This window comes from Eublepharis macularius, chromosome 9, assembly GCF_028583425.1.
Source record: "Eublepharis macularius isolate TG4126 chromosome 9, MPM_Emac_v1.0, whole genome shotgun sequence".
In the NCBI taxonomy this organism is placed as follows: domain Eukaryota; kingdom Metazoa; phylum Chordata; class Lepidosauria; order Squamata; family Eublepharidae; genus Eublepharis; species Eublepharis macularius.
The window spans coordinates 48690817-48716719 of record NC_072798.1 but is presented as its reverse complement, the minus strand read 5'-3'; the positions used below and the strand labels follow the sequence as shown (position 1 = coordinate 48716719).

The following is a 25903-nucleotide window of genomic DNA, read 5'->3' as shown; positions in this document are numbered from 1 at the left end:
CCAGAGGCTGTTTTAAAAACACAAAACCAAAAATATTATGAACACATTAATGTGGCATGGCCTATTAATGCAAGCCAGCAAAAAACCCCAATATTTTACTACACTTGTTAGGTTGGTGAAAATAAAATGTTCCAATCCAACTTCATTAAAAAAATACGATTGTCACAAGTGAAAAAGAACACAGCAAAACAAACTGTACAAAGGCAAAGTAGAATAACAAAATATTTTACTAAAACATAAGATTTACAGAAGATTTTCCAGACAAGCCATACAAAATGGTCACAAGCTTTTCCTTGAATGGAGGGTTTTTACACTTGACAGCAGAATCACAATATTATTAGTGATGGTGATGGATGTTTAATGTTCCCATTTTTGTTCAAACAACCAAGCTTGTCCATCTACAGCGTCTAAGTTAGACTTGGCTAGAGGGCAAATTCTAGAGTATAACTGGTTAGCTGCTTTAACCAATGCAATTAGCATCACCATAAAAAAGGGAGAAAGGGCCCACACAATTAGAACAAAAATCCCTGCAGCTAACCCTGACTACTTTCATTCACAGTGCTTACACTTAAATCATGATGGGGGGGGGGGGAACGTATTAAAAGCAGAGAGGTGCTACTGCTTTTAAACAATTTCACAAGAATCCTGATGATATTTCTAACCTCTGCTCATGCGGAACAGGAGTGAATTAGGACAAGACACATATTTGCTAGTGCGCATTTAAATCACCAAAGAATTGATGTCTGGGTTTTTATTCTGTAATGTTTTCTAAGACTGTGTCCATTAAATGCAAACAAAAAAAGGAAGAGGTCTTGGCAGAACAAGAAAAAGTGATGCACACTGTTTTAGAGCACATTTTAAATATTATTCATGGCATATAGCCTAGTCCATGCTCTGGCTGTAAAAAAAAAAAAAGAAACATGTATCAGCAAATAAAGTATCTCAGTTAATCTGAATCAATATTCTCTGCTAACCCATCTTTTTTTCCCCCACTGAAGACACATCGGTGTGTTGTTGCACACTAGCTTTAGTTACCTTTTATTGTGGACATCATACAAAAGTGAGTTTTTTAGTTCCGCACCTTAATTTTTCTGTACAGCATCGGTAGCAAAACTACACCTATCAAGCATGATATACTGAATTACGCTTGTGGCCAGTGATCCCCAGCATGGCACCCATTGATGTGTATCCTGATGCCTACTTGCATCTTCCTCTAAAAGCATCTCTTTTTCTAAAGCAAAGGGCCAATCCTGTCTTCCCTCGACCTCATTTGAGCAGGTGAAGACCCTAGGAGGCATCACTTTGAGTCTGCAGGGAGCACCTATTCAGAAAACTAACTTTCTATTTTGCTTAGATCTTCCCAACCGCATGTTCCTCCCTACCCTTAAGTCATTTTGTGAATGGTCCCATTTCCCTGGGCATCCTTTCTGTAGTGAAGCGGTGATGGATTGCATGTTTTTTAAAGCCTGGAAGGGCTGTTCACACACAGCTGCAGGACTGTTAAGGGTTAATCCCTCACAGCATTAGAGAGCTTTGAGTGACAGGCTACTCCAAGGCCTCGGATCGAGTACCATGAGCTGGAAAGAGGAGGGTCTGTTTTCAGTCCTAGCAGAGAGTAAGAGATTGAGTGTGAAGAGTGGGGAGACGGAATTCTAATGGAGAGCACTTTTAACACCGGCAGGACAACTGGGAGAAGTTGGCAAGGAGGTTTTGCAGACTTCCAAACAGGCGAAAGAAAGGGGAGAGATCTTTTAAGGAGAGGAAGTGTGATTAGAAACTGCCTGTGGAGGCCTTCAGATTCCATTAACAACTGAAGGAAAGCACTGGTATGTGAAGAGAAGGGGATTGGGGTACCAGAATGTGGGTACCAGAATTTCTAACTCCAAAAGAGAAGAAAATACTAAAAGAAAGTACCATAGAGTGCTTGGAGAAAAAAGCCTCAAAACATAAGTCTTTAAATATCTATGAAGAGACTAAGACCTGATGTCTGCAAATGTTCCAATTTTACGTGTGTGCGCACGTGTGCGAGCGTGCATGTGTGCGTGCACTGAATTACCTCAGAAATTTCAATCCCTGATTTCACCTAACCTTTTCCCCCTAAAGTAAATAAACCAGTTAATTATTTTTAGAATTTTAAAAATGCCTCTGGTGCCATTTCTGTCGGTTAAGGACAAGGCAGCATCATAGAAGCCCACTACCTTATATCAAAATTCCACAGAATTAACAAGTTTGGAGCTCTTTTTAATGACATATCAACTCTCATATCATTTGCAATACTCACTTATAGGAGTCAAATTACCAGCCTTTACCAGCTTGATAAAGATTAGCGAACTTAAAATTTATTGATCTATTATTAACTGAATCAGCCCTGCAAGACTGCTGGGAGGTCATAGTCTTGGGTCAGAAATTATAGCTCCAAGATCACAGAAGCTTCTGTGGAGACACCCTGCTCAACTGCAACATTTTCTCATGTGAGCAAATGGCCAGTAACACTTGCACTGAAACTGTTTATCCTTCAGACACAACCTGCACTTTGAAAACTGAACTGATTTCTAAAATCCAGGACTGGTTATCAAAATTCCAAAGGATCAAATATATCCCATATCGGAAATATGTGGACTGTTTTTATGTATGACTTCTAGTGAGTATACAGAAAAAATTGAACTGTGTTTATTAGCCTGTTTGGGGAGCTAAAATGTATCAATCAGTAAAATGGAGAATAAATGATACCCCACCTGTTTCTATGGCTTGGGCTTCATTGGTCTTCCACTGCTCAGCTACATCATTTGCTAGTGGGTCATCTGGATTAGGAGCACTTAACAAAGCCTGGATTGATAGCAGAACTGTACGGATCTGCAAAGCTGGAGACCATTTGTCTGAAAAGACAAAAGTTAGAGTATTAAAGCAATAGTTTTAATATACAACATCTCCCTTTAATAGATGACACAGTATGAAATAACCTTTCAAATATCCTTGTAACTTTAAGGTATGGAAGAGAAAATGTATCACTTCCAAATACTTACCTTTCAAAATATCTAAACATATTCTTCCCAATTTGTCTACGTTAGGATGATAAATTTTGGTCATGAAACGTACTTTCGGAGCTGCCATTGGGTATTCTTCTGGAAGGAATAGTTCAAGTTTAAATGTCCCACCCTCGAAGGGGGAATCCTGTGGACCTGCAATGACCACATGAAAATAACGTGCATTGCTTTCATCTGGTTCTGCCTTTATTCCAGGAACAGGTTCTGCCAGCAAACGCTGGGTTTCCTGAAAAGAGAAAAAAAACAATGAAAAACAAGTATACTATGCAAATCTCCATTGACAAGAACCATTTTCAAGCTGCTCTCATTCTGGTACATGGAATTTCTAGTAGGTGAATACTTTTAAGACATTAAAAACATTCAGTTCCAAGGAGGCTGCCACGCCATGTGGTTCCCTACAGCAAGGACTGCCAATCTTGTTCCCCACCTAATTTGAATGAAGTTGTTTCAGCTATTAATACATTTCATACACACACACACACACACACACAGATCAGATTCACAAGAAGCTGCTTTATACAAAAGTCAGACCACTGGTCCAGTATTGTCTTCTCTTATGTTTGATATTTTCATTTTTTGATAAGTAACAGTTGAGCTTCTACTCATGATACTACTGTTTCACCGTATTTGTAACTATAAACATGATTACATCCATTTATTCTAGTACTATCACCCAATATATTCTGCACATCATCCATTTTAGTCTTAAACTTGACTCTCAAGATTAACATTGCCAATATTTAGAAAGATTATACTAAGTAATCAAGATTATTATCAGAATCTAAACAGAGCATGCATATTACTCCCAATCTGCAGTTACTCCACTAGCCACCAATCAGTTACTGGACTCAATTCAAGGTTTTGACTATCACATACAAAGCCCTTCATATCAGCCGGAACACCTATCTCCCTATGCTCTGCAATGGCAACTTTGGTCATTTGAACAGGACCTTCTACAGATGCCACCCTGAAATTGGGCAAAATCAACAACTGCCTGAAGAAGTCAGGAAAGCTTCCACCCTCCCAGCTTTCCACAATCTATGCAAAACCAAATTATTTAGGAGGGCTCCTATACACAGGTAATAAGGCTGTGGAGGATAGGAATGTAGACTTCATACTGTCTGTTGCTATAGGTTTCTACTGAATAGTTTCCATGTTGTTTCAGAGCTGTATGAAATTTCTGTCTGTTTTTAAATTTCTGCAATATATACCCTTTTGTATAGTTTAGTGAATATCCTAGACGTTGATTGTATTGAACTACTGTGTAATCCACCCTGAAACTCAGCGAGAAAGGCAAAGTATAAATAATAATAATATTCAATTTATATACCGTCCTTCAGGACAACTTAACATCCACTCAGAGCAGTTTACAAAGTGTGTTATTATTATCCTCACAACAATCACCCTGTGAGGTGGGTGGGGCTGAAAGAGTTCTGAGATGCTGTGACTGACCCAAGGCCACCCAGCTGGCTTCAAGTGGAGGAGTGGGGAATCAAACCCATTTCTCCAGATTAGAGTGCTGCCGCTCTTAACCACCCCACCAAATGCTACACGATTTGACTCCAGAGGCACCTTAGAGACCAAAAAGATTTTTCAGAGTGCTACCTTTTGAGAGTTAAAAATGGAGCTCTCTCAAAAGGTTACACTCTGAAAACCTTGTTAATAGAGATGGGCACAAAACAAACTACGGAACAGCCAGTTCATAGTCAAAGAACCACATGTTCCGTGGGTCCGTGTTTTTCCGAACCAAACAAACTTTTCTTACCGTTCTGTTGCCGGTTTGGACACTTTTGGTGCCAAATACTCCTTCGCCCAGGCAACGGTGGCAGTCTTTAGCTTGCCCCCAATCTGAGGCCTCCAGGCTTGATTGGCAGCTGTCCCTGCCAACTAGAGAGCTCCCACTCTGGCCTATCCAGCCAGGAAAAGGGGGTGGGTTAGAATCTCCAAGGCAACTGAGGAGATGGGCCTTCAGCAGCCATGGCAACACCAATCTTTTCCTTCCAAAACCATGTTAGACAGGTTTTTCTGCCAACTAGAGTGCTCCTGTGTTGTTCAATCTCTTGGCTATTTCCATAAATAGGGGAAGCCGTGTGATTCCTGGTTTCAGTTTCTCTAGAGTGGGAGAGGGAGAAGAGCTTGGTGGTGGTGTTGGGATTGGGACTGGGACTTTGGCCTGCACTTCTGGCTGCTGGAAAATGGGCTGAAAAATCTCTTTTCTCTTGCTTGTTTTTCTTACTGACTGGGGACTGGGGAGGTGTTTGGGGAAAGGGTGCTTTTTTCTCCAAGCATGAAAGGGGCTGTCCTGCCCCCCCCCCCCAAACCTTGAACTGGTTCAGAAATGGGCTGAGTCCATTACGTGTTCCATAGAAGTTAACGAACCACAAACCAAGTGGTTCGGTTTTTTTCATTCCGTGCCTATCTCTACTTGTTAGCCTCTAAGGTGCCACTGGACTCAAATCCTGCTGTTCTACTGCCGACCAACACAGCTATAAGCAATGCTGTTATTATTACACTGCCAGTAGAAGGAGAAGTAGAAGTATCTCCAAGATGTTAGCAAATGCTTTTTTCCAACACTTTCTGTCCAAGGTTTTTTTTTTAAACTTCATTTAAATCCCATCTTTCTCCCCAATGGGGATACAAAGCAGCATAACATTTTCCTTTTCTCCATTTTATCCTCACAACAACACTGGGAGGTTAGTTTGACTGTGTGCAACTGGCCCAAACTCACCCAGCAAGCTTCCATGGCAGAGTAGGGATTTGAACTCAAGTATCCCAGATCCTAGCCCAGTACACTAACCATTGCAGCATGCTGGCTATGGGTATTGCCCCATGGTCCTTCTGCAAGCAAAGCATAAGCTCTACCCCTGAGTCACAGAAGAACTATTTCAAAAACAAGATTTAGATTACTTTTGTGCTAATAAAAGAAGGTGAAATAATTCTGAATATTATTTCCAGGCATTTTCAGGAGCTTGCTATTTCAAGGCTAATATTTCATAGTTATATTCTGTGTATACAAAAACACTCAAATATAAACCAAGATCACTTTTTTAGCCTGTGTGAATTCGCCCTTATCACGGATATGCATATCGAGTACCCAACACACAATCCTGAATAATGGCATGCTGTAAGTTAAAGCTTCCATAAATTTCTGCAAAAGGAATAATACTTCAAATTAGGGGGGGGGGGTGCGATTTGGGTTTCCAATTCAGGTAACGTACCCCAATTGGACCCAATTTGCAAAAATTCAGGATTTCCAAATCAGAAACCCCGAATCAAAGCTTCCTGACGCGATTCGAATCACTTCAGGAAGCTTCGGGTCAAGGGATTTAAATGCCCCTTTCCGTGCCACTTTGCAGCAGCACGGAAAGGGGCATTTAAACCCTGGAATAAGCTGCTTGGATGGGGAGATCCCCGCCAAGCAGCTGATCCAGCTGGCGGGGGGGGTTTATAACGCCCCTTTCCGTGCTGCTGCGAAGCAGCACGAAAAGGGGCATTTAAACCCACGGATCAGCTGTTTAGCAGGGAGATCCCCACCAAGCAGCTGATCCAGGCCTTCCCCGCCAGCCTGTTGGCCACGGTGGCAGCAGCGGAGGTGGCATGGGCCCGGAGGAACCAGCTCCAGCCTTCCCTGCCACCCAGCTGGCTGCTGCTGTGGCAGAGGAGGAAGTGGCATGGGCCCCGGAGGAGCCGGCTCTGGCCTTCCCCGCCACCCAGCTGGATGCTGCGGCAGTGGAGGAGGCAGTGGCACGGGCGCCAGAGGATCCAGATCCGGCCTTCCCCACCGGCCAACTGATTGGCCCCCCCTCTCCCTGCTTGCCAGGTAAGTGGAGTGGGTGGGTTTGCCCTGGGGGGTTGGGGGGGGGGTTTGCTCCTCCTCACCTCGGTATGCTCCGAATCTTTACGGAGCATACCAAAGCAAGCTCAATACCAGAATCCCGGAGTGGCTTGCTGCTTCAGGTAATTCCAGATTTTTTTTCTGCTTCAGGTAAACCCAAAGTGAGAAACCCAAATCTTTTGGGGAGTGCACACCCCTATTTCAAATACTGAAATTAAACAATAATCTTTATTAAACCACATCTTGTGGATTTTCTGTACTTTTCATTCATAAATGAAAACAAAAGTAGAAAAATGCCTTCTTTTAAGTTCTACCAAAGCAAATTGCAACCATCTCCCCAAGTAATTATTTAACCCTAGGGTTATGTGGTACTCACAAAAGGGAGATCAGGAGAGGTCATGGGGTTTCCCATTCCTAGATTAGGTCAGACTCATGGTTCTGAACAGAAAAATGTTACTACAGTTGTACACATCATACCCACTTCCTGTGTTGCATACAGAAGACGAAAGCACAGAATATGAAATAAAGGAGGAAAAGAAACTGTTCTGCTAAACTCACATTTCTTTAAAGAAAACAACTGCATCATCTGCTTTTTAACCACTGGCTTTCTAATCTACACTAACGCATTAAGCCACCAAACCTGGAATATAAAGTAATAGCAGGAAAGGCCTCTTCTTCCAAGCCTAAGCAATACAAATCTTTAGATTCCACAAAGAGCTGTTGTCTCCTATTCATTAGGGAGTGGCATCAGTATATGCTCATATGTAGGAATAATACATGGCAATTTCTGATTGCCAAGACATACTAATAATCATGCTGGAACAATCCTCTCCACTCCATTCCTTTTATAACTCTTCATCATTATTGGATTTACGCCTCCAGATTAGAAATCTGAAGAACCAGGAAAAAATTTCCAGCAGAAAAATTGGAAAATTTAGGGAAGCACTGAAAAAACTCTTAAGGCAAAGCTTTTCACACTCAAAATGTATGTAACATGGAAAAGTTTTAAGGCTTCCTCAGTTTTTCTAATGGAAAATTCAGAAATTCAGGGGAACACTTAAAAAAAAACTCTTATTCTGTAGAGATATACAATTTCAAGAATGTTTTGTTTAAATGTAAACAATTTGGGCAACAATTTTCTATGTGTTTGCTACAATGTGTTTAATAATACATTATTAAAGAGCTCAGTATTTTCAATGTTATAAAGTTCAGTTTAATAACCAACCATGCTGGTAGTTCTACCTATTGTGACTCAGGAGAGTTTCTGCCCACATAGTATATTTTCTTCTGTTTACTACAGAATTTATTTTATACCTTCAATTTTTATTGTTTCCTATCTCTCATATAGTGAAAATAAAGAGTTGCCTGTGCTATGGTAGCACAGAGTGCAAGAGTTTGCAACTCATTCTCAAGTAGGGGTGTGCGCAGGAAAAAAAATTGGTTGATTCAGTCCAGAAATACCAAACTGGAAAAAAAATTCAGAATTTGGGGAATACCAAATTTATTCTCTGGTTTGGTTCGGTAATACGGAGCAAATCTGGTACAATTCAGCCATTGTTTCCTATGGGAAACTCAATTCAGAAATTTCCATTGGACTGGGAAGGTCACTTTTGGACCCAATTTCACCAAATTTGCAGGGAGCCTACTCCTAACTGTCCTCAATCCCCCAAGTTTCATAAAGATTGGACCCCATGGGGCCATTTTATGGCCTCCTGAAAAAGGTGCCCCCCCAACCACCTCCGATCTCCATTATTCCCTATGGGGAAACCTACAACTAGCCTATCTTGAAAACACTTTTTAAAAGTTCACACTTCATAACTCTCTCAGGATACCCCAAAAGTACACCCAAACACCACTAGGTTGTTAACAAACTGAACCAAGCACCCAACAAACACTCCCCCAGAAGAACAACCAACAGTAACTGATCACCTGACCAAACCAAACTTCTCTGCCAACAGAAAACAGAACCCAGCAAAAAACACCAATCAAATTTCTGTAAAAAACAAGTGTATTTAATAAAATTATCAGGAACTATAAAACTCCAAACAAATTACTCACAACAGGATTAAAATAACGCCTCCAGAAAAACAAGTAGCAAAATGAACAGTAAATATAACTGACTTAAAAAGCAAGAAGTCAAGGCCCCCCCTACACAAAAACCCAAGCAAAGCCCCCCCACCAGAGCAAAAAAAAAATGCAAATAAAAAACCCTTTTCCCTCCCCTCCCCCACCTATCCCTCCCAGACACCAGGGCATCCCTCTCCCTGCAAAGAGAGAAAAAAACCTAGTGAGTCTATGACTTTCAAATCAGGCAGCAGCCAGGAATCCACTCTACCTCCAAGGCAGCAGGATCCAGTCAGAGTCAAAAGCAGGCCAGGAGAGAAGGCCAGCAGCAACAAGCAGACAGTGCCTCTCAATCTCTAAGCTAGAGCAAAATGGAGGCTGACTCATAATGTAACTCCATGCAGCAGTTTTAAAAAGGCAAAAAAGGCTGAAAGCAGTGTTTCCTTGCTGTTCCTTTGCTAAGGAACAGCAAGAACAGCACTGCTGTGCTTCCTAAATTGTACGAAATAAATTTGGTAAAACTAAAATTCAGTATTACCAAATTCATTCAGTAATATAGATTTAAGTTCAGTAATACCAAATCATAAAATTCGGTAATTTTTACCAAATACCAAATCCGAACTGTACATCCCTATTCTCAAGTTCTTGCAATTTTTCGAACAGAACATGAACACATTTATATTTTTAAATTCCAGAAATATGCCAAATGGAACAATTTTATAGGCTAAGTTATAAATGATGCATTTCATGTTGTTTAATCAGTAAAAGTAATTTAGGTTTGATAAGGAAAGTATTTTATATATTTCCGTGCTTCCCAAAATTTGTTTTTCCTGTGTGTTCAAGTTTTCTACCAATTTTAAATTTGTACTCCAGATATTTTTAAGATTATGTTTAGAAATGAATTATTGTGCTGAACCTGCCTTCTAAATTACAAGCAATTAACCAACCATATCCATTTACCACCACTGCTTCCAGTCATCTACCATAGTAGTAGGGGTCATTTTGTAGAAAAAGAACTGCAGGAACTCATTAGCATATCTCATTAGCATTTGCCACACACCCCTGAAACATCACCGGAAGTGTGTCAGAAGGCAACACCCACCCCTCAGGCCCCGTTCCCCAAAAATCTCCAGGTATTTCCTGAAAATAAAGCAGAATGAACTCAAAGCAGCTTACCCTCCTCTGGAGAGCCAGCCCCAGCAGCCCTACTTGCACGGACGCACTTACTCACTAGTCACGAATGAAAATAAAGCAGCAGAATGAATTGAAGCAGCTTACCCTCCTTTGGATATCCAGGCCCAGCAGCCCAGCTTGCACTCACTCACGAAAATAAAGCAGCAGAATGAATTGAAGCAGCTTACCCTCCTTTGGATATCCAGGCCCAGCAGCCCAGCTTGCACTCACTCACGAAAATAAAGCAGCAGAATGAATTGAAGCAGCTTACCCTCCTTTGGATAGCCAGGCCCAGCAGCCCAGCTTGCACTCACTCACTCTCACTAATGAAAATAAAGCAGCAGAATGAATTGAAGCAGCTTACCCTACTTTCGACAGGAGACAGAGGGGAAGAAAAGAAATCACATGGGCAGGGTCAAAACCCACGTGACCACTTTTCAGCTCTACCAGAACGCCATTCTGGCATGTTCCCCCTCCAAATGAGCTCTGCAAAGTAGCATTCTGCATTTTCATGGTTCAGCTTTAATCAAGTAGATAGCATAGATTTCTTTAACAGCACAGCCAACACTGACATACACCATGAAATACAACACAGTGCTAAGAAAAACGACCTTCAGATCATCACACTGCCTTCTGGCATTCCTAAGAAGATTGAGCCCGAACCTAATCTGTCTAGATTCAAGGAGTTCCTTTTCCTGAGCAAGAGAGATGTTGAATAGAAGAGTCTCACATAGGAGAACAAGGGCACTTTCGCACAAAGCCATTATCCCTTTTGCAATCAGGTTCAGTCACAAATGTTGTAAAAGCAAAAAGAGATCATTTCAAAGGGGCACTTTCAGACAGGCTCTTTCAACTATACAAAACAACATTTATATTGGGTTTTGAATTGCAGATGGTTTTAAATTGCAGATTTTCCCATCGTGTCCACTATTTTTTGTTCTCCTGTCTCTCTATTTTACACTATATCAATATATCATTATTAGAAAACTTCAATTTTTTAAAAAAAGTAAAAATGGGTGGGAAGAATAAAGTGGCTCATTATGAGGCCCTACAAACCAATTCAGACAATATTTCCCACAACTTAGAAACATAACTATATAACAAAACCTGAAAAGTGGTTTCACAAAAAACAGACCAATCCTTCATAAATACAGAAAAACTATGCTTGCATTTTAAGATGAAAAACTAAACAGTTTGCCACAAGAATTGGCAAGAGTTTAAAGAGTTTGCCTATCTGAAATGCAACCCACCCACTCCCCACCACCATCCATCAGAGATACCAAAATGGATTTAAATAGGCCACCTGCAAGTGATCTAACTAGAAAGGTACAGGTAGATCAGGTTCTCTCTTTCAGCCTGCAGGCACCTTTGGAATCTTGAGAGGGGTGAATGCCACCCCAAAGAGGCAGCCACAGGAAGGTATAGACAAAATGCAATACCTTTCTCATTTTGCAAAAGAATTGTGGGACAACCATGCTGAACACATGAAGATGCTTTATTCAGAATTGGCTACTGGTCTGTCCAGATTAGTAGTATCTGTGCATTGGAAACATGGGCCAGCCACTGGGAGGACAGCTGGCCTGGAGAAGGAGGGGGTTGGCTTCTGCTCCTGACCTTTCCCCTCATTCAACAGCCCAGCTCCCTGAACTGCAAGACTGAACAAAACTCCATCTCTGCTTTGCAAAAAGAGCTCATGGCAACAGTCAGTTAGGTCACAAACTCCATGGTATCACTCTCACTGCCTCTACCTCATCTTATTCCACAATGAACATATGAAGCTACTTTATCCTGAAGAAGGCCATCCATTTATCAATGTCAGAAAAGTCTTGTGTTCTGATACATATAAAATTCTTGGCAACATTCACATTATTTGAATTTCTCTCTGAACATCTATGTTCATCAGCCTGGGGGGAGGGTGTTTTTAAAAAAACCCTTCCTGTAAAAATGTATAAAAGCTCATTTCTCAAAGAAGAGAAGGGGAATAATAAGAAATGAATGAAAGTCCAAGAGGGAAGGAAGGGAAAAGAGAAAGGGGAATAAAGAAGTGAGGAGAGAGAAAGAAAATGCATAAAAAACTGAGAAAAGGTATGTTTTCATAGATGAGATTCTTAAGGAACACATAAAACTGTAAATAAAGATTATTTTTTAAAACGTACAACAGCAGCATATGTTCTGAACTGATAATTTAGCCAAGATATTGCTCTCATTGTTCCTTCAGCGTTTCTCAGTATGGATGAGCAAAAAAAGTTCAAAGTACCATTATACACCATTTTAAAAGTGCAAGCTAGATTCTATATCAGAAGTAAGATAGCTGTATTAAGAAACCAATTTCATAGTAGCTCCCAGGGGAAATTATTTACAGGTATAATTCTCCCCTCATTCAGAACAAGGATAAAATTCTCCGGGATTCCAATCCTTACCCTAGAGATCGTTCCTCCTAAGTTACAGGCAGAAAATATCCCTGTTCTGCAGTCAATTAAAATTATAACTTGTGGGGCCAGCACAAGGAGGCATAATTAGAATGCAAGGAAGCTATTCTCTCCTTTCCCATGGTCTTCAAGTCACAGGTGAGGGATCCGGTTACCAAGCCCACAGCCAAAGGACCTAGACCATGCCCTATCCCAAGGCCCTACTTTGCTGTGCTGAATGGGACAGGTCTTAAATTCCTTAACACAGGCATTCTGTTGTGTTCCCCTATATGTCTTTTGCTCATGCCAGGGCAAATAACAGCAGAATCTGTGTGTGATTTCTATCAAAGTTACAGGCACTCAGTGTCTGAATTGTCAGTTTGCAAGGCTTCCGCCTATCATCAAATGCTGAAAATTATTCTGTTTAGATCTGATGCACCTGCAGTATCTGCAGATGGGGCATGGCTCAGGTAAGATACTGCAGATGGGGCACGGCTCAGGTAAGATGACTATTAGTGAGGTTTCAGCTGCTCATCCCTATTTCTCACTTCATCTTCTGTATCAAGTATAGGTCTTATGAACATTTAAACATGTGCACAAAAATTAGTTAGTATGTTAAGAATTTATGCAATTTGTTTTCATTTCCTGACATTCAAACTGAAACTTCATAATCAGAAGCTTTGGAACTCTCAAACATCGATTCAGATTAGAAAAATAAACTTATGCTAGATTTTCAAAAAATACATTCATTGGGAGGTGGTGGATATAAATAAAATTGTCTCAAGATTGCAAGTCTGGCCTATAGTTGCTACGAGACTTTCAATCCAATCCTAGGCATGACCACAGAGTTTAATGGGACCTATGCCCAGCTAAATGCACGGAGGATTGCAGCCTGTGTTTGATACACTAATGAAAAATTCACTGTTACTATAAAATTTAACTGAATGTTCACATTTTTGCTATTTTTCAATTTCTTTATTTTCTGAACTTATCTCTAAAAAGCATGGTTTGTCTTTTGAAAGTGCTGTGGAATTTCTGACTTCCATGGACAGGTGACTGCACTTTGACACAAGCTGTTTTGGAAAGTCCCCTCTTAGTTTCAAAAGCAGTTTGCCCTAAAGCACAGGAGGCAGACGGTGGCGATAAACAAGTCTATATAGTTTTTGAGTTTATGAATCAAGTTCCATGATTATTTGAATTGTTATCTAAATAAACATATCCTATACTACAGTATACTGTCCCTTGCTGTAAGTGTGCTAGTACTGACATACGCTATATATTCCACCTTGAGCCTATGTGAAAAGCAGACTATAGATGTCAGTAAATAAATATAAATTATTGTTAGAATAAAGCTAATGGCATGTTTATCTTTTAATTTCATAAATATAATAATTCAATATTTGAACTAAATTGTGTATAACACATCTCATGTTGTTAAATTAGGCAAGAGACTAAGCAAGTACTGAATTCAATTTCCAAACACAACAGTTAACCACAGCTTCAGTATTTCCAGAAATGTTGCACCTCTAACCTTTATTCTTAAGCTGCTTCTCATCCCATATCCTTATTCATGTTCCCTTCTTAAAAGCCTTTACTTTGTTCTTCCACCACAATGCCTACAACTACCCATCAAGACAGTTCTCATTTTTTGCTTCTCATCACTTTGCATATACACTTTCCCCACAAAACCTTTTTTGGCCTGGCACATCTTTCCATTCTTTATCATCTATAACTCCCTTTCAACTCTCTCAAGTCCTGTCCTATCTGTCTCAGATCTCTCAAAAAGTTGACATTTGGTATTCCACACAGTACCAAGCAGTGCACCGGCATTAAAAGCAATCTTAGTCAAATGCAGAAAGCTCAAAACCAAAGATACCTTTCAGTTTCCTGCCAATCACTCTCTCTGCTTTGGTCACTGCTAGTTTGATAAACAGTGCTTTCTCTCCATACCTCTTCATAACTTTTAAAGGAGAGAGAGCTATTATTAGAGCTCACCCACTACTCAAAAATCATTTAAAGAGCTTGAGGTTACCAAACACCTGTCATACATGGTGAAGAAGCAGTTGCGGATCTAATTTCCCTATCATCTGTTCATTTGCTCAGTCACTACTAGGCCATTTTATTCCTCCTTTCCACTTCTATCTGAATCACTGGCTCCTCTACCAACACACCCCTAGAATTACAGAACAATTTCTTGTCACTGGTTCTTTACTGCTTCCTCCCAATTCATGTATGAAAAACTCTTGGAAATAGTACTTTCCCATCATCACTCTAGCACTTATATTTGATGCATTTTCGTGTTTGTTTATAGCTAAATTATAGAAGACACACATTTCATAGGCTACCCTCCAATTAAGGACAAAAAAGGGAGATTGTTAGTGAGTTAACATAAGACATGATAACCAATGAAAAGTTACTTCAGGTATGTGGAATATAGAGGATGACAAATGATCGATACACCGACAGAATGTAAAGATCCTGTATTATGGCTTCAATGGGGGCTTTGGAAGTGTCAGGCAGCTGATGCCAAGGCATCTAAAATAAACCAAGTTAATCAAGGAATACAGTGTTCCAAATCGGCACCAAATCAAGCAATTTTGCCCCTTTTTCAGGATAGAAATGAGTGCTGACAGAATTCTTTTGGAAGAACTCACGCTGTAGAATTAAATGTGTTAAAATAACCACTGACAATAAAACTCTGAATGTTCCAAACACTTTTTATTAGCAGTGGCGATTACTAATTGTTTTATAAATATTGCAAGCCACAATATTTGCTATCCCAATAAAAATGGAAAACAAATACAACAAATAAGTACTCTAAATATGAACTTTTATTTCTATCCCACTTTCTCTGCAATGAGGACCCGAAATGGCTTACAAAAATACCAAGACACAGTACAAACAGACAATTTAAAGATACAGAAATGCAACACAATAACCAAAGCAAACAAAAAAGATATCCTAGGCGGCTCGCTCTTCCTTCTTGCCACACCCAGCCTAAATACTTGAAGAACAGAGGAGAAACAAACCCAGCATAAATCTTACTCCACTGCTGCTAGCAAGATACTCTCCACCTTCCTTCACCACCACCACCACAAGGGGCATGCATAACTCACAGTGGATGATGCAACCACTGATGTGACGTCATACTCCCAGGAGACCTGGGTTAAAAAGACAGATAGCAGCAGATAGCAGCAGAAAGAGCTGGTAGAAGGCTCCACTGGTTTTTCCATCCTGCCCTCAACAAGTATACAAATTCAAGAACAAAATAGCTTTGGTTTTCTCTGTTCAATTTTGTGTTTCTGCGCGTAGGCACTTCCTGCAGCTCCAGATTCTCAACCTACTATATTTTTGGACTATCCATTAAAGAATCAAACAAATAAGTATTGTCACTGAAGGGCCAACACTGTGGTTCTGCATTGCATACAAACCAGGGCACAAGAGGTGGGGCATTGCTTGAGGAGTCTAAAAACTATTCTCAAAATGCCTAACGTTATCACAAGCATATCACAGAGTCAGATCAAGAATGTATGCTGAATACTTAGTAGCTTTGGAACAGAAGTGGCAACAGGTCTTTAAAACTGACATGTGTAACAGAAGAGGTTGGACTTCCATCAATCCCCCCTTCCTACTGCAGACCCCTCCCCCCCATGTCATCCCTATAATCTTGTCCCAATCCAATGTTTCAACTTCATATACTTCCCCTTTAACAGAGATGCACAACACTTTGCCTTAAATTACTACCCTGTCATTGTTTTCTGCTTGTCACTTGCAGAGGAGGGGAGAAATTGGTTCTTGTTTTTGCCTCCAGCCAGAACATAAAAGACTTCTTCCTAGCATTCTCTTCACAACCTTAAAGGTCACTTCACACGTTACAGAGTCCTCACGTTTGTTGGTAGATGACAGGAGGACTTTGCGCCAGTTGCTCAATGAGAATTTTGTGCCTCTCCAGACTTACATGTGCTCTTTTCTCTTTGTGACCACCATGAATGGGTAGTGGCTGCTCCAGTCTTCCACTCCCTCTCCATGTCATTTTTACTTTCTCAGACAGCCCCATCAATTTTGTGAACTAATAGCAGTTCCACAGGAAACAGAATTGAGAGGAAGGAGGTTGAAGCCCCTTCTACCCATGCACCACAGCTGCAGGGAGAAAAGGGTATGCATGAGTTTAGGAAGCAAAAAAATCGCATTGTGTATCTGATGTAAATTCCTCATGTCATCCACCAACACACCCAAGAACCTTGTAATGCAGGATGAGGTTCAGAGATGACAGTATTTGTGGTCTTTGTTCCAGCTTTGGAGAGGAGCTATAGTTCAGTGGTTGAACATCTACTTTGCATGCAGAAGGTCCCCAGTATATAGTATCTCTTATAAAAAGGATCACGTGGCTGGGAGTGTGAAAGGCCTCCGAAACCATGGACACCTGATGCCATCACAGAAGCCAGCACTGAGGGAACAATGATTATCTCAGTTTAAGATGCTTCATATCTGTTCCTACCAGGGTGGATAAAAATCAATGATTTTTTTTAAAAAATTAAAAAAATCAGATTTTTTTATTTAAATCGATTTTTTTGATTTAAATCAGACTTTTTGATTTAAATCGGATTTTTTAAAATAAAATGCTTTTTGAGGAAAATATATTACCATCCAAAGGTTATTCCATCATGAAATAAAGATTAGTTTTTAATTATGTAGAATAAGGCTGTATATGTTTAATATTTTTGGTAAATAAATTCCATTAATCCATTCGCAATGTCATGCTCTTCCAGAGGTTTTTGTAAGATTATTGGGCAGTTTCTCTGCCTACAAGATATTATCACAGATGCTTGGTTTGCAGTTCTCAAAACTGAATTTGTATCAGCTCAGCAGAGATCACATGGCTCTTCTTCACAGAAAAAATGTTCTAACATGAACAGAGTTGAGAAAAAGACCTTAATCCTATTGTTCTACAAACCTATGAAGACAGAATCAACCCCTCCAGTGCTAAGTTTCAAGAAGCTCAGTGAATAGAAACAATACTTTTCTGATGTATTGTCGAAGGCTTTCACGGCCGGAGAACGATGGTTGTTGTGGGTTTTCCGGGCTGTCTTGCCGTGGTCTTGGCATTGTAGTTCCTGACGTTTCGCCAGCAGCTGTGGCTGGCATCTTCAGAGGTGTAGCACCAAAAGACAGAGATCTCTCAGTGTCACTGAGAGATCTCTGTCTTTTGGTGCTACACCTCTGAAGATGCCAGCCACAGCTGCTGGCGAAACGTCAGGAACTACAATGCCAAGACCACGGCAAGACAGCCCGGAAAACCCACAACAACCATCAATACTTTTCTGATTGTTTGGAGTGGAATAGATCTGCACAAGAAGAAACTGTGAGGAGGGGCAAGCAGTACAAAATGAAAGTGAAACTTTTTGAGCACAATACTGCACAAGTCTTTGGATCTTTTGTGTGTATGACCTGAGGTTTATCACATTCTTTCCTTGGAGGAAAAAACCTATAATGGCAGCAGGCCGTAAAAGAGACCCAGTTTGGGAATACTTTAATGAAGTTCCTTTACCTATCGGTAAGGCAAGCATCTACTTGCATATTAAAGTTATACCAGCAAGAATTAGTCTTTATGTAGAAAACTATGATTTAAATCAAGCCTTACTGACTAGTGATTTAAATCGTGATTTAAATCAGTTTGATTTAAATCAAATCCACCCTGGTTCCTACCCATTACTTTTAACTTTCTACTTACAGTATCTAAACAGCAGTAAGCAAAGACCCAGGAAGCTGGAACTGTTAGGTGGTTTAAGGTTTTCTATAATGGCAAGGATGAGTATCACAACATTACTAAAATTACTTGGAATTTAAAAAGCCTGTAACCTCTTAAAAGGGCTTAGTAATTTTCAAAGTGAGTTGGTAAAAACAGAACACTCTGAGAATCTCTAGGTGCCAGCTTCCAAATTTTAGACTCCTGGGATTTTTTCAGTTCTGCTTTGGTCTGCTTGAGAGAGCTGATACAGCCAATTTAAGACTCAACAGGGCATGCCCAAGACTTGTTTATTCACTGTTTGAAGCAAGTAGAGAAAGACATGGAATTTGGTACCAGCAAATAAAATCTGTGCTTGGTATAAGCAGACTTGATATTAGGTCACAATTCACTACCCAAAAGAATATCAACTTTCATTTTTAATGTTGGATAGGCCTGAAAGTGTATGAACAATATTGGTGAAATCTCAAAAGCAAGAGGGGAAATAGAGAACACTCCTCTGCTCTAAGCCCCACTACACAGCTCTTTTGTGTGAAAACTGCAATCTTGTTTACACTTGATAGTGAGGAGCATAAAACATTAAACATTTAGAACTAGATGGGTTTGTTTATCATGTATATATTGCTGTGAACATTTAAACATTTTCCAAGGCTTGGAAAATGGGCACAGGATTACCTGAGCATTCCAGGATTGTCTGTACCTGCAGAATGTTTTCCCCAATGCAGGCAAAGTTAATTGTCTGTGCACAAGAATGACTCCACAGCATGTTAAAAAGTAAAATTTTTCTTATGTAAAATCAGTCACAGAGCTAATACTTAAGAGCTTATATGTGCTATACAGAGTGTGAGCTTGTTAAACATTTAAAACTGTTGATAAACTGCTGCTTTAAAGCTGAGATAAATTAAGCAGCCACTCAATTATTTTACAACAATATTTAGAACAGTGCTCTATGTTTATAGATTACTAGCTCAACTACAAACAAACATAGAGAGAGAGCATTGTGGAAAATATATTTAGGATTTATTCCAACACAATCTGTATTCTATAAGGTGCCACTGAAGTCCTGTATTATTTTGTTCCTATGGCCTACACCAGCTATTCATTAGGAATGATGTCTAGGATCACTGGAATTTTAGGCAAGAGAAGCCGGTGTAGTATACTGGTTAAGAGAATGAGCTGTAACCCAAAATGCACTAGTTCAGATTCCACTGCAGCCCCAAATTCACCCCAAAGCCTTAGGCAAATCACACACTCACCTTCAGCCACCAACTATAATATAGGGATAACAACAACATCTTACTTTATGGGGCTATCATAAGGATTACTGGGATAATGTAAGCAGATTGAATACTGAAAGTACTATACAATACTCTGCACAGCTGGAGAGAACTTCAGTACAAGAGAGGTGTTATCACAAGAGCTGAGCATACAGAGTCAGTCTGACAAATATTCCCCACAATACCAAGAGGAACCCAAGGCAACTGCCTGAAAACAAAATCATGGAACAATTAAATCAAGATGCACCACATGAATTCTTTTCCTTCGTATGAGCAACTAAAATACAGTTGAGAACTCGATTGCATATTAAGATCACACTCCTAAATTTCAATTACAGTAAACTAGTATAGACCTTTACAGCTACTCTTCTTAGGAAAGGTCATCTTCTGCTGGCATGTTTATTTTTGCAGGGGCATCTTGCCAGAATGGAAATGTTTCTGAAACTGGGACCTTGTAAGGGCTCAGGTATAAACCACCAGTAGCTGGTGGGGGAGCGGGGTGGGGAGAGAAAGGCTGACATCAGCACACATGCCCGAAGCAACAATCCTATCTTCTTGTGTTGTCACAGTATTTGGTGATAATGCTTTATTCTGTGAAAAGCCAAAAGTTCAACTGCACATCCCAGCAACTAGTTTTAACTACAGAAGGATTTAAGTGGCACCTCAGCAAGCAACAAGATTCTGAGGGTGTTAAGTTTTTGAGTCAAAGCTCCCTTCCTATCATATCTGAAGAAGGGAGTTTTGACTCTCGAAAGCTTATACCCTAAAAACCCTAATCTCTAAAATGCCATTGGACTCAAATACTCCTGACCAACACAGCTACCCAGCTGAAACCAGTTTTAACTAAAAATAGTGATTAATTTCAACTGCAGACCAGTTTGGCTCAACTGCAAGACATAAATATGGAGAAACATACTTTTAAATATCCACAATATACAGGATTATTAAATGAACTGGGCAGTAAAGTCTGGGAAATTCTTTTCTGCTGAAAACTTGTTCCTCAGTCTCAACTTTCAAAGAGTTGCACAGAAGGCAAATGCAGCCAAGCACAGCAACATCCAAGCCCAACAAAATTGAAAAAGATCCCTTTTTGAAAAGAAGTTTAGAAAATTTCATCTCCCCCGGAAACACGTGTAATGAAACCCAGGATATGGACCGGGCACCCGGCATGCGCTGACTTTCTGATGCAAGGGACCCTGAGCCATCGCATAAATTAAGACACCCCTCGCTAGCCCGGCTGCAGGAGGAGGGGAGAAGAGGAGCTGCGTTCCTCTAGAGTGGGCAGGCCAATCGCCGGCCTCTCTCCAAGAAAGCAGCGGGCTTCCCGAGCTCTCGGGGCGGCAGGCTGCCGAGGCGCTGCCTTTGCCTTTCCCTTTCCCCGCGGTTTCGTGCGCTGCTTCCACACGCCCGCCGGCCAGCGAGAGCGCGCGCGCCCTGTCACAGCCGCCGCCTCCGTCTCTCGAGGCGGGGACGAGGCCGGCGCTGCGGCCGGCGCGGCAAGGAGAGGCTCCGCGCCCAGGCCCGGAAGGGGCCTTCCAGCCCATTCATTCACGGCACGGAGCCGCTAGGAGACCCCGCCGCCCTCCGGGCCTCGCGCTCGCCTGCCACAAATGGCGACAACGGCCGCCGCCAGGCCGCCCTTCCCCTCCGCGCGCTCCGCAGCCGCCAAGAGGAGAAGCCGCTGCGCCCCCCGCCCGCCCTGCTCACCGGAAGCGCAGCGCTCCCCTCCTCTTCCCCCCCCCCCGCCGGCCCTTGCGCGGGGCTGCCGCGGCCTAGTCAGCCGGCTCGCCCCCAGCCACCCAGAGAGGGGAGGGAAGGCGGGGGCAGGCAGCGCGCGGAGGAAGGCGGGTACCTTGATGATCCTGCGGGGCAGCCCGGCCATCTTGTCGTGTCGGGATTCAGGCTCCGCTGGGTCTCGGCTCCGCTCGGGCTTACGCACTACCGGAAGGAGTCTGCCCTTCACTTCCTGCGAAGTCACGCCGAGTCTCTGCCGTTGCGAACTGGGAGCTGTAGTCTCGAGAAGGCAGGCGAAGCCGTGTTGGGAAGAAGGGATAGGCGCCGTTGTTTTAAAGGCAGCCCAAGGCTACCCGGGGAGTGCGCCTGTAGCCTGGCAAGCGCTTGGCCCCGCCTTCTGCATCGCATTTGTGTTTCATTCTGGCTCCAAAAAGACTGCGCGGTTCTCAAGGCTGTGAGACAGAGAAGGTTGATAGAAAATAGGATTGCTAGCTCCAGGCTGGGAAATTCCTGGAGATTATTACCTATAGTCTGGGTTGAGATAAAAGGATTTTATATATCTCTATTATGTTGTATGTTTTACTGTGATTTTATTGGTTATATATTATGTTTTGTATTCTTTTAATTGATGCAATTTATTGATGTGACCGTCTTCAAGCTCTTAATTGAAGAGAAATGGACTAAAAAACAAATAAATAAGAATAGATTAGGGAGGGATGGAGCCTGGATAAAGCTGGGTTTAGGGAAGAGAAGGACCCGTTTTAGGCAAACCTAAAAATGACTGGGCAAAGATTACTGAATGAGATTCATGGCTAAGTGAAAACATGAGGTATTCCCCAGTCTCCAGACTACCATTAAAACAATACAAAATTACATCGGTTCATTCACGTCTTTCAGGACAGACGCCATTTATTTGAAAACGGGTGCTTGAACATCTCCAGAGTAGTGCTTACGCTCCTCCACAAAAGCTGTCCCTTCTCTAAGGACTTTCATCTGGCTGATTCATTCATGTGTTTTAGAAAGATAGTTAAAAATCTTAACTAGAAAGTCTTATGTGTTGTTGGAACTGGTTATGGGCTAAGTTTCAGGTGCATTTTAAGCAATTTTAGGTGCATTGTAAGCCTCTGTGGGACATTCTACTGTCATAGCTGCAGCAATGTTTTAGGCTGCATATATTTGCTTTCTTGTTAGTATTGCCAACCTCCAGATGGAGCTCCCTTGACCCCCAAACTCCACCCTTTCCAGCTCTGCCCCCAGATCTCTAGGACTTTCCAATCTGGAATTGGCAACCCAATTATTTAGTAATAAGCACCACTGAACTAAGTAAACATGCATTGTAACAAGCTGCTTATGCTTATGTTTTATGGTCAGATTCAGCTGCGAATCAGCACTCTACTGGTTCGAATCCCACTACTGCCATGAGCTCAGTAGGTGGCCTTGGGTAAGCCACTCCTCTTGGCCCCAGTTGCATTGTGAAGATAATAGTAACACTAACTTGTTCACTGCTTTCGGTGAGGCACTAATCTGTCTAGAAGAGCGGTATATAAGCACAGTGGTGATGATTATACAGATTTGCTATAAAGTTTAAAAATAACTTGGGAGAAGGAGGACCAGTACCATGCTTGATGCATCACCACTTTCCTAAGGTACAACACATTACCTAAATGCAGAGGAGTTAGCCGTGTTAGTCTGTGGTAGCAAAATCAAAAAGAGTCCAGTAGCACCTTTAAGACTAACCAATTTTATTGTAGCATAAGCTTTCGAGAATCAAGTTCTCTTCGTCAGATGCATGGTACAGAAACTGGTCAAATATAGAAGAGGAGGGGGGAGGAGGGGAGGAGAGAGAAGATGCAATTAGGGGGGGGAGAGAGGGAGGATGCAACCAAAACACTCCTTTGCTAGTAAATGTAAACATCTCCTTTTGGTGTGGGGGTCAGTTGGCTTGTGTGAGGCCAACTGTGTGAGGCCTTCGAAGGCTTATACTGCATTGGAATTGGATGGTCTAGCGGTTTTGCTGCTACAAACTAACACGGCAAACTCCTTTGAAGCCTCACACAAGCCAACTGACCCCCACACCAAAAGGAGATGCTTACATTTACTAGCAAAGGAATGTTCTGGTTGCATCCTCCCTCTCCCCCCCCCCTAATTGCATCTTCTCTCTCCTCCCCTCCTCCCCCCTCCCCTTCTATATTTGACCAGTTTCTGTACCATGCATCTGACGAAGAGAACTTGATTCTCGAAAGCTTATGCTACAATAAAATCGGTTAGTCTTAAAGGTGCTACTGGACTCACATTACCTAAAGACAGTTTGTCTATACCATTCACCTTATGGTATGGTTAGACATTAGATTCACCATGTATCAGAAATACCAACAAATCAGTACACATTGACATAATAATCTTCCTTGTACACGCCCAAGTTAAAACAATCCCCTGTAGCAAAAAGGTTAGTATTATGGAGAAAGGATGGATACGGTGCTGAAGGATATACATTAGCAGCAAAGCAAGAATGAATGGAGATAGAGTGAGACAACTGTGCACCTACTACAGCCAAACACAATTTAAAGGACTAAGAAGAGTTACTCCAGTCTAAATCCAACAACATGAAATGAAATCCCACCCTCAAGTCATAGCTGATTTATGGCAACCCATGGTGGGGTTTTCATGGTAAGAGACTAAGAGCCAAAACACACGTTAAGAATTACACGTGGTTGTGCGAGTGCCAGAGTTCCTGTCTGTTTCGGCCCGCCCGTGCCCGTTCCCGGGTTTTTGCTCATGTTCTGCCCCCGCCGAACCTGTGTGTGTGTGTGTCCGCGTCTGCACGTGTCCCTCTTCATGACCAGCGAGTTCCCCGCACTGAGCGGCTCTTTTTCCATCCCAGTGGTTGTGGATATTTCACTGACTGCCAGATGGCGCTATTGCTTGCACCTTGTGAGCGAACGGGTGACGCAGGCCGCAGCCTCCCTTGGCGCTAGGCCCTCTTCCGCGGGCCTGCCCCAATTGGGTGAATTACGTGGGTAGCATCAGAGGCACCCCTGCGGTTAAGCCCCCCATTCAGGGTGTCGCGCTATTGAGGCCCGCAAAGCAGGGGGGGCTGACTGTCCCTCGCCAGCTTGCCGGCATTCTGGCTTCTGTTCACGCTCATCCCGTGTGTGCTCAAGCATGCCCCCATGGCCCCACTGGTTTTTATTGGTGGCTTTCTAATATTTATTGGTTATGGCTTGTACACGGGGTGGCCGAAACACAGGGTTGGAAAAGATATTCAGTTCCTGAAGTCTTAGGGGCACACTGTCCCTGGTCTTTCCGCCAGGTCTCCCGTGACTGTTGCAGCGACTGTTGCAGTTCTGGGGCCAGGGAGGTTTTGGGAGGCTGGGTTGGCTCTCAGCAGCGCGCGTTGACCAGTGCGATGTCTCCGGTCTCTGAAGCTGCAACCAACCAGCTTCCAGCCGCCACGTCGTGCCCCGCGATTGGCTGCCTCGTTGATTTGCCTTATGGTATTGTTAGACATTAGATTCAGCATGTATCAGAAATACCAACAAATCAGTACACATTGACATAATAATCTTCCTTGTACACGCCCAAGTTAAAACAATCCCCTGCAGCAAAAAGGTTAGTATTATGGAGAAAGGATGCACGCCCAAGTCTGTAGGGCAAATGGTTTGCATTCAGCAATTTAGACAGCCCTTTCTTTTCCTTCATATGTGGTGGCTGTTGACAGCAGGTGTTTTATACTGCTTGACCAAAGAATAAATTCCCAGATCCTAGATTTATCCCCCAGGCTCCCCAACATCTGTTTAAAAGAATTAAGTAGTAGGTAATATGAATAATTCGTCTCTACCTGAGACCTGGAGAAATGCTGTAATTAAAATAGACAATACTGTTGTTTATAGATCACTGACCTGACCCATAAAAAGACTGAGATCTCAGGTACCTTTTATGTAAACCTAAGTTTTATAAATACATATTTAATTTTTAAAAAATTATTACATGACCTCAGTTGGATTTCTCAGCTCCAAATCGTAGAGTGTGCGTGGACATTTAACCATTTGCCCTACAGACTTCTGAATACCCTGGAGATTTGTGTATGGTCCTCATTAAAAATCACTGGTATAAGCAGAGCTGCAGTGGCAGCTATGTTATCTGGATTATATTGCCACCGTTCTTAATGCACAGGCCCTGAAATCAAAGTTTTCTACCTGGATTTGAATAGCCAGAAAGCAATATATACAAGATTTTTCAGCATAAATATCTTATGTTTATAGAATTAAGTAAGGTTTATGTTGCTAAACTTGCCCTGACCTGGATAGCCTGATCTTGTCAGATTTCAGAAGATAAGCAGGGTCAGCCTTGGTTATTAATTGGGAGACTTCCAACGAAGACCAGGGTTGCAGAAGTAGGCAATGGCAAACAACTTCTGTTAGTCTCTTACCATGAAAACCCCACCATGGGTTGCCATAAATCAGCTATGACTTGATGGTGGGATTTCATTTCATGTTGTTGGACTTAAGACTGGAGTAACTCTTCTTAGTCCTTTAAATTGTGTTTGGCTGTAGTAGGTGCACAGTTGTCTCACTCTATCTCCATTCATTCTTGCTTTGCTGCTAATGTATATCCTTCAGCAC

The 25903-nt window shown here is 41.9% G+C and overlaps 1 protein-coding gene across 1 annotated transcript; it reads right to left on the bottom strand.

Annotated features, from left to right (window-relative positions):
• Window positions 1–209: 209 nt before the first annotated feature.
• Window positions 210–21547, bottom strand: UBE2N (ubiquitin conjugating enzyme E2 N). The gene is made up of 4 exons (XM_054988509.1): window positions 21400–21547; window positions 3024–3270; window positions 2736–2876; window positions 210–898 (listed from the first exon to the last, which is right to left on the bottom strand). The coding sequence occupies exons 1-4, from the start codon at window positions 21427–21429 to the stop codon at window positions 858–860; spliced, it is 459 nt and encodes a 152-aa protein (XP_054844484.1). The 5' UTR covers window positions 21430–21547; the 3' UTR covers window positions 210–857.
• Between the last annotated feature and the right edge of the window lie 4356 nt (window positions 21548–25903).